Source organism: Silurus meridionalis, chromosome 3 (assembly GCF_014805685.1).
Source record: "Silurus meridionalis isolate SWU-2019-XX chromosome 3, ASM1480568v1, whole genome shotgun sequence".
Classification (NCBI taxonomy): Eukaryota; Metazoa; Chordata; class Actinopteri; order Siluriformes; family Siluridae; genus Silurus; species Silurus meridionalis.
Window position 1 is genome coordinate 585,165 of NC_060886.1, and position 15,927 is coordinate 601,091.

Sequence of the window (15,927 nt, forward strand, 5' to 3'; positions counted from 1 at the left end):
TAGCTTGTTTGCATCTAGCTCCATAAATAACTTATGAAATATTTCAAAAGTGTATCTTAGATCTTGTGGGTAAGCAAAGTAAGGGTCTGTAGCATCTGCTCCTTCATGTACGATGACACTGTAGATTCCCAGGGTGGTGTTGCGCATCGAGGTTGCAACGTCATGTTAAACATCCTAAAAATGTACAAAAAGAGAATTATCAACAGATCAGGGGTAAGAGGAGGGGATGGTTGCAGAGAAACATACAATAGTTTTTTTTAAAAATGTGAATGACTTACCATATGCTCCTTCACAAGGTTTGATGGGTCTCACAGGTAGACAGTAAGGGCTTTCAGAATGCAGTCACGTTTCTTTTTGATGGGGACGTCCTGAACAATGTAAAATAAGCATTAATTACCATTTTACTGTACATTTAAAACTTTAAGTAGCATCATACAGATTATCCCACTTTTTTTTTTTTTTCCTTTTTTTTAAACAAAAGTCAAGTTTGTCAATCCTAGCAACCAGTACAAGAAAACCAAAAATAGTCCCAAATCTGGAAAAGTTTCCAATCTCCACTTTGGAAAAGATGCACAATAATCTAATATAATCTAATATATTTAGAGTATCAAAGTGCAGCTTGTGTAGGAGTACAGATAAACTGTCCTCTGAAAATATCAACATACAGCCATTATTGTCAAAAATTGTCTAAAACAAACATCATACAGTGAACGCTTTTGCAACCTCTAAAGCAACGCTGCAGCAGTGCGAAAACTTTACTTCTTTGATGGACCCTTGCGAGGATTATTCTGAGAAGAACCCATCTTGGAAAACCTCGTTACTGTAACTTAGTTTTAGGTTGTGTTACCCTGAATCTTTGTAAAGAGCAACAATTCTAATTCTCAAATTCTCAGAGAGTCTTTACCATAAGGTCCATGTAGAACATCCAGTGGTCAGTATGAGTGTCACGGATAGACCACGTGCCAGAAACCAGGAGTGAAGTAAAAATATCATTATTTGCCTTAACACACGAAACAGCATGCTTCTAGCGAAGTGGAGCCAGGAACCAGGAAGTACACAGAGCATAAGGAAGTCTGTGATGATCTATGGAGTAACCTGTAAAACGGATGGTGAATGGTGGGAAACAGGGCCCTTTATAAGACCCCTGTTTTCCCACCATTCACCGTCCGTTCTACAGGTTCCTGGCTCCACTTCGCTAGAAGCATGCTGTTCCCCTATACGCGCACACATTCCCGGAACCAGTGAAACCAGTTCCACTGATGGACTAATGTCGTACCCCAAGAACTGAACCTTGGACCGATGGAACTCACATTTCTTCCGGTTCAGGTAGATGTGGTGTTAGCGTAATCATTCCAGGACCTAAATGACATGGCTACGATGCTCCATAGGGTCTCGGGAGGAGATAGATAGATAGATAGATAGATAGATAGATAGATAGATAGATAGATAGATAGATAGATAGATCGAGCGATCGAGCGATCGATCGATCGATCGATCGATCGATCTTTATTGTCATTTAATTGTACAGGTACACAGCAACGAAATGCAGTTTGGCATCTACCAGAAGTGCAAAATGTAGCAGTCGTGCAAAAGTGCAAATACACATGTAGCATATTTACAGCAAGTGGTATATATGAAAAAATATACAGTAAATAAATATAAAAGCTATTACAGTGCAGAGATGTGTGGACATCATTAAGAATTACAGAATTACAGAAATGGTTCTAAGGCTATGGCATTGAAGAGGAATGTGCAGAAGTGAAAGGTTACAAGGAGTTAGCAAGCTGAATAAACAGTCTACTATATATATAAATAAATAAATAAATAAATAAATATATATATATATATATATATATATATATATATATATATATATATATATATATATATATATATATATATATATATATATATATTATATACACATAAATGAATGCGAAATGTTGGGCAGAATGTACAGTAATGATATAAAGATACATATAGATAAAATATTGCAGATGTACTGAGGAGTAAAAAGATATACTATATAATATGTACATGTATTGTACAGAGGTTATATACAGTCTTTTGTTTATGTTTGTTTTGTAGTGATTAGCGGTGTAGTGTTGAGTTCAGTAGTGTGATGGTGGATGGAACAAAGCTGTCCCTGAACCTGCTGGTTCTGGTGTGTAAGTTCCTGTATCTCCTTCTTGATGGAAGGAGGTTAAACAGTTTATGACTGGGATGTGAAGAGTCCTTAATAATGTTGTGAGCTCTGCGCAGACATCTGCTGTGGTGAAGGTGTTCAATGGCAGGTAGTTGGGTGCCAGTGATGCGTTGGGCAGTTTTGACCACCCTTTGCATGGCTTTACGTTCACACACAGTGGAGCCTCCGTACTATACGGTGATGGAGTTGGTCAGGATGCTCTCAATGATGCAGCGGTAGAAACTTGTTAAAATCCTTGGGGACAGATGAGATTTCTTGAGACTTCTCAAGAAGTACAGGCGTTGTTGTGCTATTTAAACCAAAACTGAAGTGTTCTGTTGCCAGGACAGATCCTCAGAGATGTGAACTCCCAGAAACTTAAAGCTGGAGACTCGCTCTACCTTAGTTCCATTGATGTTGACTGGTAGATGTCTCCTGCTGTTGGATTTCCGAAAGTCCACAATGAGCTCTTTGGTCTTTGTGGCGTTGAGGGTCAGGTTATTGTTGGCACACCATGCTGTCAGATTATGGATCTCTTTCCTGTAGGCCGATTCGTCGTTGTTGTCGATCTGGCCAACCATGGTGGTGTCATCTGCATACTTGATGAAGATGTTGGAGTTATACAGAGGAGCACAATCGTGGGTGAACAGGGAGTAGAGCAGTGGGCTCAGAACACAGCCCTGCGGATTCAGAATGGGGTTGAGGATACCTGGTTTCCCAACCTGACAGATTGAAGTCTGTTGGTGAGAAAGTCCAGAATCCATCGGCAAGTGGAGGTGCAGATAACCAGGTCATTGATCTTAGTGATCAGTACAGTGGGGAGGACTGTATTGAATGCAGAGCTAAAGTCAATGAAAAGCATTTTAATGTAGGTGTTGCTTTTATCCAGGTGGGTGAGAGCAGAATGAAGAGCTGTGGAAACTGCATCCTCTGTTGACCTGTTCGGGCGATAGGCAAACTGGTGTGGGTCCAGTGTGGGTGGTAGGCCCGCAGTGAGATGAGGATATCATCGATGTAGATGATCACGAACCGGTGGAGGAACGGCCAGAACCCCTTGTTGAACGTCTGGAACACTGCGGAGAGATGGACAGGCCATACAGCATAACCCTGTACTCGTAATGCCCTGAGGGGGTGATGACTTCCACTCATTACCCTTGTGGATGTGCACCAAGTTGTAGGCACTTTAGAGGTCCAACTTGGTGAAAACCCGTGCTCCACGGAGATCCTTAAGGGCAGCTGGGACCAGAGGGAGCGGGTACGGGAGTGGAGTGATTTGTGAATTTGGGTTGCCATAGTTGATACATGGTCAGGGACCTCCACCCTTCTTCTCCACAGAACAGAAGAAGCTGGAGGTCGCTAGGGAAGAAGATGGCATAATGAATGGATGTAGTCCTCTTTCACTGTGTGCCCTTGGGCAGTTTGGCACCTGAAACCAGGTCAATGATGCAATCCTGTGCATGGTAAAGGGGGTAGGCAAGTCACAGCCTGTTTACTAAACACGTCACTGAATGTTCTCAGGAGGAACCTCCACTTCCATTTGATTGTTCAGGCTTCCCACTAGTGAGGACGCGAGAGAGATCTGGGTCTGGCGTGGTTGGGACAGGATGTGCAGGCAATGGTTCCTGCACTGGTGGCTCCACTCTAGGATGTCACACGGGTTCCAGGAGAATCTCGGTATGTGTCGTGCTAGCCAGGGACATCCAAGAATGATGCTAACCGTGGAGTTCTTGTGGACCAGAAACCTGATCTCTTCATGATGGAATAATGAATAACCTTTATTCCCCTTCTCTCCAGCGTGTACCTCCACCTCTCTAGGCTCTTCTCAACCTGCTCCCTACTCTCACCACAAATAACAATCATCCACAAACATCATAGTCCACGGAGACTCCTGTCTGACCTCGTCTGTCAACCTGTCCATCACCACTGCAAACAGGAAAGGGCTCAGAACCGATCTTTGATGCAGTCCAACCTCCACCTTGAACCAGTCTGTCGTTCCTTCTGCACACTTTACTGCTGTCACGCTGTCCTCATACATGTCCTGCACCACCGTCACATACTTCTCTGCCACACCAGACTTCCTCATACAATATCACAACTCCTCTCTCCACCCTGTCGTATGCTTTCTCTAAATCCACAAACATCTATACTTCTCCATGAACATTCTCAAAGCAAATATTGCTCTGTGGTGCTCTTCAGCTGCATAAAACCATACTGTTGCTCAAAGATGGTCACCTCTTCTCTCAGCCTGGCTTCCACTACTCTTTCCCATAACTTGATTGTGTGACTGATCAACTTAATTCCCCTGTAGTTACTGCAGGTCTGCACATCTCCCTTATTCTTAAAGAAACTTTCTATTTCCAGGTGTCACACCAAGTACCTTTCTTGCTGTCTCCCATATCACTTCTGCAGTAGTTGCCCAATCAACCAGCACCTCTTCATCACCACCGAGCTCCTGTCTGACTTCTTCCCTAAACCTCACACTACAGTCTTCGTCCTTTAGTTTCCACCATCTTATTGTTCTTTTTAGTCCTCACTCTCCTCCTCTTCTTCTTCACCTCTAAAACCATCCTACAGACCACCATCTGATGCTGTCTAGCTACACTGTCCCCCGCCAACACCTTACAGTCTCCAATCTCCTTCAGGTTGCATCTCTTTCATAGAACATAGTCCACCTGTGTGAACTTTCCTCCACTCTTATACGTCACCCTATTATCCTCCTTTTTCTTAAAATAAGTGTTCACCACTGCCATTTCCATCCTTTTAGCAAAATCTACCACCATCTGCCCTTCCACATTCCTCTCCTTAAGACCAGACCTACCATCACCTCCTCATCACCTCTGTTCCCTTCACCTACATGCCCATTAAAGTCTGCCCCAATCACCAATCTTTTATTAGTAGGTACACCTTTTACCACTTTATCTAACTCACTTTATCTAACTCACTTTATCCATCTCACAACCCATGGAGCATAAGCACTGATGACATTTACCATCACCCCTTCAACTTCCAGCTTCACGTTCTTCACTCTATCAGAAACTCTCTTCACCTCCACTACACTCTTACTGTACCCTTCCTTCAGAATCACCCCTACACAATTTCTCTTTCCATCCACACCATGATAGAACAGTTTAAACCCACCTCCAATGTTCCTGGCCTTACTCTCTTTCCACTTGGTCTCCTGAACACACAACATATCTACCTTTCTTCTCTCCATCATATCAGCTATCTCTCTCCCTTTACCCGTCATAGTACCAACATTTAAAGTACCAACCCGAACCTCCACTCTCCTCCACTTCTCCTTTCCCTGCTGTCTCTGTAGACGTCTTCCTCCTCTCCTTCTCCTCCTTCAGACAACAGTAGCCCAATTTCCACCGGTACCCTGTTGTTAACGATACCTGTGGCGGTCGTTGGTAACCCGGGCCTCGACTGATCCGCTATGAAATTCTCATTTGTGATCCGCATATTTGATTTGGCACATGTTTTACGCTGGATGCCCTTCCTAACACAACCCTCCACATTTACACAGGCTTGGGACCGGCACTAAGAGTGCACTGGCTTGTGCAACCCTAATGGCTGGGTTACTAATAATATAGATAATAATAATAATAATAATAATAATAATAATAATAATAATAATACAAAACACTTTTAACTAATTATCTTTAATAAATATGTGTTGGATGTCCTACAAACAAGTTTACATTAAATAGCTAGATGTATCAAATATGTTTATTGTTATATGTTTATTTTGGGGCTTCCAAGCTTGAAAGTTAACATTTGAATTTAAATAAGAATGAACAACACTAACTAACTCGACTAAATTATGTAAAAGTTTAAAAAAAATTATATTAAAGTTGATACAACTCACGTGTAAACGGATTTACACAGAACAATACGTTTACACATAAATTGAGGTCATTTGCATCTTTGTTTGAGTGAATTTAAATATTATCACATTTTTCTCATATATATTTATATATTTCTCATGCAATGCTGACTTTTACCAACTCAAAGAGTAGAATCACTCAATCATCAGAAACGATCATCAGAAGCAGTCACATTAGCAGCGCACGCTTCATATCGGACACCGTTACAGAAACTCTTTTGTTGATACGGTTTATGGTTTGGTTATGTGATTTCTCATCCATGTGCACCGAATCAGAAACTGGAGAACAAATTAATTATTTTCTCCTGCAACACTGACTTTTACCAACTCAGAGGAGAATAAAAGACTAAAAGAGGAGCTTCATCACACTTTTAATTTTTCACAGTCAAGTACGATGCTGCACAATTTCTGTTTCTCACTGGTGTAACTTCAGTCATCTTCAGATGGTGAATGTAAATATAAAAGACAGTATGCAGAAGTGAACGTCTCATGCTGGAAGATCATTTATTACTGGTGCTTACCAAACTGAATCGGGGCTCAGTAATGGAGATACAGCGTACAGGTTTAAAGTTTCTGAAAGCACAGTGTCAAACATCTGATCTGATGATGGAAAACAGTGAAATCTGTTATTAAATGGACAAGTAAAGATGCTGTTCTTAAAAAGATGCAGGTGTTCAATTCACTGTACAGAAATATTCATAGATTTACCTCAACTGAACTTGACTTAGTTTCTCTATCAGATAGGTGTAGATATCTGGCCACTCAACTGGAGCTGGAGCGAGTGTACGGGTCTCAGTCCAAAAAACATTTACGCTTCTGGACTCTGAGAGACTTTACATCAGACTTTACAGTCTGATTAAATCTGTTCTATCAGCCATTGTTTGAAAAAAAGAACAAAACTTCATAGCAGGAGTTAGTGACGTCAACGTTGATCTGTTTATGTCTCCACTTAAGCCCCGCCCACTAAAGACGTCACAGGTTGTGTGATTGATAAAAAGGCTATTAGACTGCATCATCACTACACAGCTCTCAGTCTGCGCTGTTTGAGATAAGAGAAGGTGCGCACATTTTACCCACACAACAAAACTCTTTCAAACATCTCCAACATTCTTTGATGCAGCTGTAATGACTCTTAAACATGTGAACATTCTGCTAATGAAGAGAACAAACATCTCAAAGCACATATTTATCAGCTTTAACGCATTTTATTTGGGGAATTCGTAGTGAAATTGGTCAATCGGAAAACATGGGAGCATTAGCTTTCAGTTTGCTCACTGGATCCTTGTAGTGGAAGTCCTGCAGTTCTCGACTCTGTGCTGCTGCTGCTTTTATCAATCATCAAAATGCTGTAATAAATGAAGAGCTTCTTCCTGCATTCATCACATTTTACTCTTCTAACTTCCACTCTGTGTGCGCGCGCGCGTCCATGTTGCCTAGTGACCAACGTGCGCGCAGCGGGATGAAAGTGGGAGGGCTTAGACCGCGAGTAGGTTGGGTTTCGCGAAGGGCGGAGTTTATGCAAAATCACAAACGCAGATGAAAAATTAAGACTTTTTATTTATTTATTACTTATAATTATTTATATATTATATTATTTTTTATAATCTTAACAGAATAAAATTATTTCTAATATATTACACAATTTAATAGATTTATGAAATCTGAACATTTGATTTTCAGTAAAATTTGCAAAACTTTTACAAGAAACTCATGAAAACATGTAACATTTGTGTGTGAATGAAAATAATAATAATAATTGAAGCAGTTAGTGAGTGAATTACAGGCTGAATTTGAAACACATTGATGTTGGATATGAAGTGCACTATTCAGGGTGTTAAGTAGTGCACATGTATAAGGAAGAGGCTGGAGTTTGGAATGAGGACACATGCTGTAACATATTAGCTGTTTAAAACTGTTTTAGTAGCCATGGCAACTGATAGATAGATAGATAGATAGATAGATAGATAGATAGATAGATAGATAGATAGATAGATAGATAGATAGATAGATAGATAGATAGATAGATAGATAGATAGATGATAGATAGATAGATTAAGGTTCTGAAAGTCTGTTTTCTATTTCATAGCATCATCATCATCATGTTTAAGTCTGAACTCCCTCCGTCTTATGAAGAGTCCCAACCTCAGGGGGGCAGTTCTCCTCCCCCCCCTCACACCTACACCACACATGAGATGCCTGGAGCTGAAGCAGGAGCAGGAGTTCCACCCCCAGGAACGTCCACTGTTATACTTCCCACCTACACGTCCTTAGGAGATATTGAGGGCTCTGACCCCAGTGCACTGTGGGAAAATAAAATTATTCGCCATGCGTTCATCACAAAGGTGAGACGTGTGATTTTGTACTGAGGAAATGTTCTAATAAGAATTTAGAATGTATTCAGATACACTATAGAGCCAAAAGTATGTGGACACCTGACCATACGATTGCTATGTGAAATGTTTGGAGCATTCCATTTAGTCTCTGTAGCAAACCCCCAGCCAGACAATGGTGAAGCGTACTGATCTTTCAAAAAGCCTTTATTTTGTGTTCAGCCGTCAGCCTTTCCTTGGGAAACACAAAATCTACCTTTCCTTAATGAAAAACCTTTTCTTAGTGAAACACTGTAAGAGCTTGTTCCCGTTCCAGCTAGGTGCTTAATTATCCCTTACTTTCCTTAAGAACCTTGTACGATTTCAGAGCGTTTTAGCGACATGACTTTCTTTTTCCATGTGTGCGTCACACTAACTAGTGTGGGCAGAGTTAAAGGACTATACCGTATGGGGGCGGAGTTAAAGGATTACCTTATTGACTATTTTCTTAGAGTTAGTTACAGTCTCCATTTCCTGTTCTATTAATAACCTCCACTCTTCTGGGAAGATGTTCCACTAGATTTTGTGGAAATATGTGCTCATTTAAAGAGTCCTGGGGTGCAGTCAGTGTTTACATTCATCCCAAAGGTGTTCAATAGAGTTGGAGCTCTGTAGCAGGAGATCTTCCACTCCAACCCATGTGAAGCAGATCTTCATAAAGCTGCTTTGTGCACAGGAACATTGTCATGCTGGAACAGGTTTTGGTCTCCTGGTTCAAATGAAGAAAAAAAAGACGTCCCATACAGTTGTGTACCTCAGACTTTGTGAGAACAGTTTGGAGAAGAAGCTCATACGTCTGGAAAAGTTGGGTGTCCCAATACTTTTGTCCACAGCGTGTACATTATTCTATAAGATGCTGTTTTTCGTCGTGTTGCAGGTTTATCTGATTCTGGCGTTGCAGCTGTTAGTGACAACCTCAATCGTAGCGGTGTTCACGTTCATGTGAGTGTCATCCATTTACAGAATAAACACACACACACACACACACACACACACACACACACACACACACAAACACACACATGATGTGTGTGTTTATGTCCTACAGTGATCCGGTGCGTCTCTTCGTCATCCAGAATCCTGTGATTTACTTGGTGTCTGTGTGAGTTCTGGTTATTTATCCATGTTAATTACAAACACAAAATAAAATATGATGACGACGATGATGATGATGAAGGTGGTGTTTCACTCCACAGCATTGATTTTATCTTTATTTCTGGCAATTTGGCTTGCATTGAAGGTATAAGGTGAGTAGATTCTGTAATCTGCTGTGTTCAGTAATGTGTGCACTAAAACACTCAGTGTAACTGTTTCTACTCTTCTTTCTATCACAGGAGACGATTTCCTGTGAACCTGATTTACCTGTTCATATTTGTAAGTGTGTAAATGACACCAGTATTCAGCCTGAAGGGCGTCAGAATGTCACAACGTTTCAGCCAAAACATTTCTCTGCATTGTTCTCGTCTTCTCTGATAAACGAGTGTAGAGGATGAAATGTAGACGGTTAATATCACTTCTCTCTCCCACAGACTCTCGCCATGTCCTTTATGGCTGGAACAACATCGAGGTTAGACACACACACACACACACACACACACACACACACACACACAGAAAAAAAATCAGTACACTATACAGCTCCACCTTCAAACTCTAGGCCACGCCCTCTCACCTGAGTCTGAATTATAAAAACTAACATAAATGTGTATTTTATAATCTTTATTTCTGTAAAGCTGCTTTTTAAACTGTTCTATCATGGTGTGGATGGAAGAGAAATGGTGTAGGGGGGATTCTGAAGGAAGAGTACAGTAAGAGTGTAGTGGAGGTGAAGAGAGTTTCTGATAGGGTGATGATCGTGAAGCTGAAGGGGTGATGATAAATGTCATCAGTGCTTATGATCCACAAGTGGGTTGTGAGATGAAGGAGAAGGAAAAATTCTGGAGTTAGTTAGAGAAGTGGTAGAAGGTGAAGGAATGAAAGATTGGTGATTGTGGCAGACTTTAATGGGCATGTAGGTGAAGAGAACAGAGGTGATGAGAAGGTGATGGGTAGGTATGGTCATAAGGAGAGGAATGTGGAAGGGCAGATGGTGGTAGATTTGTGTTGAACATGTATTTTAAGAAGAAGGAAGATCATAGGGTTACGTATAAGAGTGGAAGAAGGTGCACACAGGTGGACTATGTTCTATGTAGGAGATTAGATTAGATTAGATTAGATTAGATTCATCTTTATTGTCATTACACATGTACAAGTACAAGGCAACGAAATGCAGTTTGGGTCTAACCAGAGTGCAATAACAGCAAGTGCAGGATATATAGTTTTTACATGAATTTACAGTTAAATAAAATAAAATATAGACTATAAACAGTAATTTAAAGATGTATATGTACTATAAATGTAGTATACAGATGAATATATATGTACTAAAAACATAATATACAGATTAATATATATATATATGTACTATGAATATAATTACAGATGAATATATATATATATATATATATGTATTATGAACATGATATACAGATGCCTATTACTATACACAGAGATTTACAGAAGGATGTGAACGATGAACATAATATTGCTATAACTATAAACAGAGAACGGGTATATATACAATGGTGAGCAGCAATACAAAAAAGAGCAGTGTGCAAATGAGCAAAGGTTTGTGTAAACAGTCCGTGCAATAACAAAGTGTGAGGTGAGAAATGATCAGTGTCTCGGTGAGCATAAGTTTTTGTTCAGAGAGTCCATTAGCAAAGTGATGGAGTGTGAGGTGTGGGGGAAATGTAGTAGTGTATCAGTGAGTGTCTGAGTTCAGTAAAGAGACAGCTCTAGGAAAAAAGCTGTTCTTTAGTCGGCTGGTCCTGGTCCGGAGGCACCTGTAATGCCTGCCGGAGGGCAGAAGAGTAAACAGTCTATGGGCAGGATGAGAGGAGTCCTTAAGAATGCTGCGAGCTCGACGCAGACAGCGTTTCTTCTGGATGTCCTCCATGGCTGGGAGTGGAGTCCCTGTGATACGCTGGGCAGTTTTTACCACCCGCTGCAGTGCCTTACACTCTGCAACAGAGCAGCTCCCATACCAGACTGTGACACAGCTGGTCAGAATGCTTTCTATTGCGCATCAGTAGAAGTTCACCAGGATGCAACCTGAAGGAGATTGGCGACTGTAAGGTGTTGGCAGGAGACAGTGTAGCTAGACAGCATCAGATGGTGGTCTGTAGGAGTGTTTTGGAGGTGAAGAAGAAAAGGAGGAGAGTAAGGACTGAAAGAAGAATTAGATGGTGGAAACTGAAGGACGAAGACTGTAGTGTGAGGTTCAGGGAAGAGGTCAGACAGGGGCCAAACAATCAGACAGTGAAGTGTGCAGTTGAAAAGACAGACTGGTTCAAGGTGGAGGTTGGACTGCATCAAGGATTGGCTCTGAGTCCTTTCCTGTTTGCAGTTGTGATGGACAGGTTGAAGGACGAGGTCAGACAGGAGTCTCCATGGACTATGATGTTTGCGGATGATTTTGTGATTTGTGGTGAGAGTAGGGAGCAGGTGGAGAAGAGCCTGGAGAGGTGGAGGTACACGCTAGAGAGTAGGGGAATGAAAGTCAGTAGGAGTAAGACAGGAGTGATTAGTGATAGAAGAGTATTTGTGAGAGTGAAAGGGAAAGTTTATAGGACTGTGGTGAGACCTGAGATGTTGTATGGATTAGAGACAGTGGCATTGAGTAAAAGACAGGAGGTGGAGCTGGAGGTAGCAGAGCTGAAGATGTTGAGATGTTCATTGGGAGTGACGACGATGGACAGGATTAGAAATGAGTTTATTAGAGGGACAGTGCATGTAGGACATTTTGGAGACAAGGTGAGGGAGGTGAGATTGAGATGGTTTGGACATGTGCAGAGGAGGAACATGGGGTATATCAGTAGAAGAATGCTGAGGATGGAGACACCAGGAAGGAGGAAAAGAGGAGGAACATGGAGGAGGTTTATGGATGTGGTGAGGGAAGACATGCAGGTAGTTGGTGTGAAAGAGGCAGATGTAGAGGACAGGGGGGTGTGGAGACGGATGATCTGCTGTGGAGACCCCTAATAGGAGAAGCCGAAAGAAGAAGAAGAAGATTTCTGTAAAGCTGCTTTTTGGAAGTGTTTATTGTTAAACTCTATAAAAATAACACTGAAATAAATTGAATCACAGCTGAAACAAAAGAATTAAAAATCAAACACCAAACACATCTCAGCTGATCAGATAAATGTGGTGTTCACACTTTTATATGTGAAGTTTGGTACTATAGGAGTACTGTGAGTACTGTATGTGTACTGTATAAGTACTGTATGAGTACTGTATGTGCACTATAGGAGTACTGTATGAGTACTGTATGAGTACTATAGGAGTACTGTGAGTACTGTATGAGTACTGTATGAGTACTGAAAGTGTACAGTAAGACTACATTATGAGTACAGAAATACAGAACTCTTTCTGCACTCATACTGATCTCATGCTGTACTCTTTCTTTACTCATACCATCCTCCTGCTGTCTTCCTCCTGTATACAGCACTCCTACAATATTCTTTCTCTTCTCTTACTGTTCTATTACAGTTTTCTTACAGCACTCTCACCGTATTCTTACTGTACTATTACAGTCCTCTTACACTTCACTTTCACTACATTAAAGTGTGTGTGTGTGTGTGTGTGTGTGTGTGTAAAACACAACTGAATTTGATGCTGGTGTTAATGAGCAGTGTAACGTGTATTAAACCTCACCCTCCTGTTTCTTTGATTTTAGTTTTTTTGAGACGAAGACCGTGTTCTTGTTTATGGTAATGATGGTGGTGGTGTGTGTGGCCATTACAGTGTTCAGTTTCCAGACCAAGGTAAAGATCAGACAGGGGCTCTGAAAACACACCTTTGTTCTCCTTATCGAATGAAACTGTTTTCTCACCTTAAAATGGCCACCTGTCCCTCTTGTCCCGTGTGTGTGTGTGTGTGTGTGTTTAGGTGGACTTCACCTCCCGTCCTGGTTTGTTCTGTGTTCTGTACATTGTGCTTTTAATAACAGGCATCATCTCAGCCATCGTCCTCTACCTTCAGTATGTAAGTGCTAACACTCATCGTAACACACACACATACATACACACACACACACACACACACACACACAGTAACTCTTTGCCTTAATACATTATACACCATGTAACACAAAAACCCTGTAACAGCCACTGTAATATGCATGCTCTCTATGTGTGTGTGTGTGTGTGTGTGTGTGTGTGTGTGTGTGTGTGTGTGAGAGAGAGAGAGAGACGCACACACAAAGCATGCATATTACAATGCCTGTTACACACAAACACGGTATAACAATCATTGTAACACACACTAACAGTGTTTCCTCGTTCCTGTGTTTAGATTGAGTCGCTGTCCATGCTGTACACTGCTATCGGGGTCATCTTTTTCACTCGGGTGAGTTCATCCTTAATCCCTCTCAGTGTGTGTGTGTGTGTGTGTGTGTGTGTGTGTGTGTGTGTTACACCATTACTACTGCACTTTTACTGCATTTGCAACAGTACTTATTAAAACAATTGTGAGGAAATATAAAGCAATGAGAATGTGTGTGTGTGTGTGTGTGTGTGTGTGTGTGTGTGTGTAGTTCCTGCTATACCACACTCGGCTGATGGTGGAGAAACGGATTTATGAGCTAAAACCGGAGGAGTACTTCTTTGGAGCTCTGACTCTCTACACAATCACACCGACCTTCTGTTTCGAAATGTAGGACATCGACTACAGCTGAAGACACACACACACACACACACACACACACACACACACACACACATCAATATGTAAATGAGATGTATCTATTTGTGGAGCTTTGCTAACAAATCGAATAACCTCTAATCTGACTCCAATTTATAATAAAAATTTTACTTGAATATCTTTAATTGAAGCTGATCACCCTATTGGGTGCACTTCTTCTTTAATTTTGATAGATTATTCGAAGCATTCCGTCTTTTCAATTAATCATTTATTATGGTCCTGGAGTACCTTAGAACCTTGTGCTCGGCTAACTATACCTGCTCACGGAGACACATTGGCCAATCTGAATTTTAGTCAGAGGATATAACGGTAAACTAATATTCTTTGATTTAGTTACTTGGTTATAACTTGCTAAGTCAGTGATAGCCGCTACACATGCTCACGGACACAAACTCGCCAAACTGTCCCTTAGTCAGAGGATATAACGGTAAACTAATATTCTTCAAGTAGGCCACCAATGCTTGCTCATGCATAAAGCATTGGTGGCCTTAGTTATAACTTGCTAAGTCAGTAATAGTCAGAAATCAGAAGGTCTCAGATGTTGTGCTCTATGCTCCATCCGTTCATAAGCCTTCAGTTTGTACTATCCTGGTCACAGATTTGCGGTAACGCCAGACTACATAATCAACTAGATATAAATGATTTCAGGAAATTTCAGAGTTAATCAAGAATTTTACATTTATTTGCCAGGCAATAATCAATAAACAAATGTCATATCTAAAACAAATAATAGAAGAAGGTTACATACATGATCAGCATAAAACTAAATAATTTAGCAATACAGTTTACTAAGGAAATGGTAAAAAATATCTATACCTGGCAATAGAGACACACAGAGACTGTGTGGGAAGTTCTGACTACAGAATGCTTCTCTGAGTGTTTCACCAAATTTCCTTAAATACCCAAACCATCGTAAACACTTGTAAATTCAAAGTGATAAAAGCTTTGCAAACACTTTCTTGGGACAGGAGGTGACCTAAAGACCAAATGTCACCTAGACCACCTGGTAAGGATCTTCTCCGGGGCAACCCTTATGTCAGTAGGACAGAATTTCCCCAAACCTGGGGTCTGTTCTACTGATGTGGGACTGAGATCATATTTCCAATCACACTGAGACCTTCAAAATGTATACATTCCTAAATTGTAACTATTACATGATGCAAGTAAAGTAAATTGAATTTCGGGACCTTCTCAGTCACCTTTCAATTATCCGGCCATCTCCCCAGGAGGGAATAAGGGGGGCCCAAGGATGGGTGACTGGGCAGTTGAACAAATGGCTTTCTCTCCTTAGATCAAAGAGATCCTCTCCTCAGATTAAAAGGTTTATTGTTTTGTTGCATGTTAGTTCTCGGGGTCTGGCCTCATGAAGTTGCATGGCAGTTCTCGGGGTCTGGTACCATGAACAGATCTGACCATCCTTACATCATCATCAATCTCCAGAAGTTAGAAGTCAGAATTGAGCTGATGAGAACAAAAATGTATTTGCAATAATTATATTTTCACTTAAAACACTAACAAGTGGGGGGGCGCTATCGAGCTTATGATGGAGTAGGACGTGGTGTTAGGGGGCTCCGGTGGATTAATGTTGTAATTGTTATTATTTCGAGCTTTTGCTTTTATTTTTGCTCTCAATCCCTTGGTTTACCATTCTTTTTTGTGTATTTGAATCTAGAGGTAATTATGAT

At 40.9% G+C, this 15,927-nt stretch overlaps 1 protein-coding gene across 1 annotated transcript; it reads left to right on the forward strand.

Moving 5' to 3' along the window:
• Positions 1-7,135: 7,135 nt before the first annotated feature.
• Positions 7,136-14,328, forward strand: LOC124382993 (protein lifeguard 3-like). Its single transcript, XM_046845374.1, has 11 exons — positions 7,136-7,419; positions 8,158-8,413; positions 9,318-9,382; positions 9,489-9,542; positions 9,637-9,687; positions 9,775-9,814; positions 9,970-10,007; positions 13,218-13,305; positions 13,430-13,525; positions 13,835-13,888; positions 14,076-14,328. Exons 1-11 carry the CDS (start codon positions 7,415-7,417, stop codon positions 14,196-14,198), a joined length of 870 nt encoding a protein of 289 aa, XP_046701330.1. The 5' UTR covers positions 7,136-7,414; the 3' UTR covers positions 14,199-14,328.
• The last annotated feature ends 1,599 nt before the right edge of the window (positions 14,329-15,927 follow it).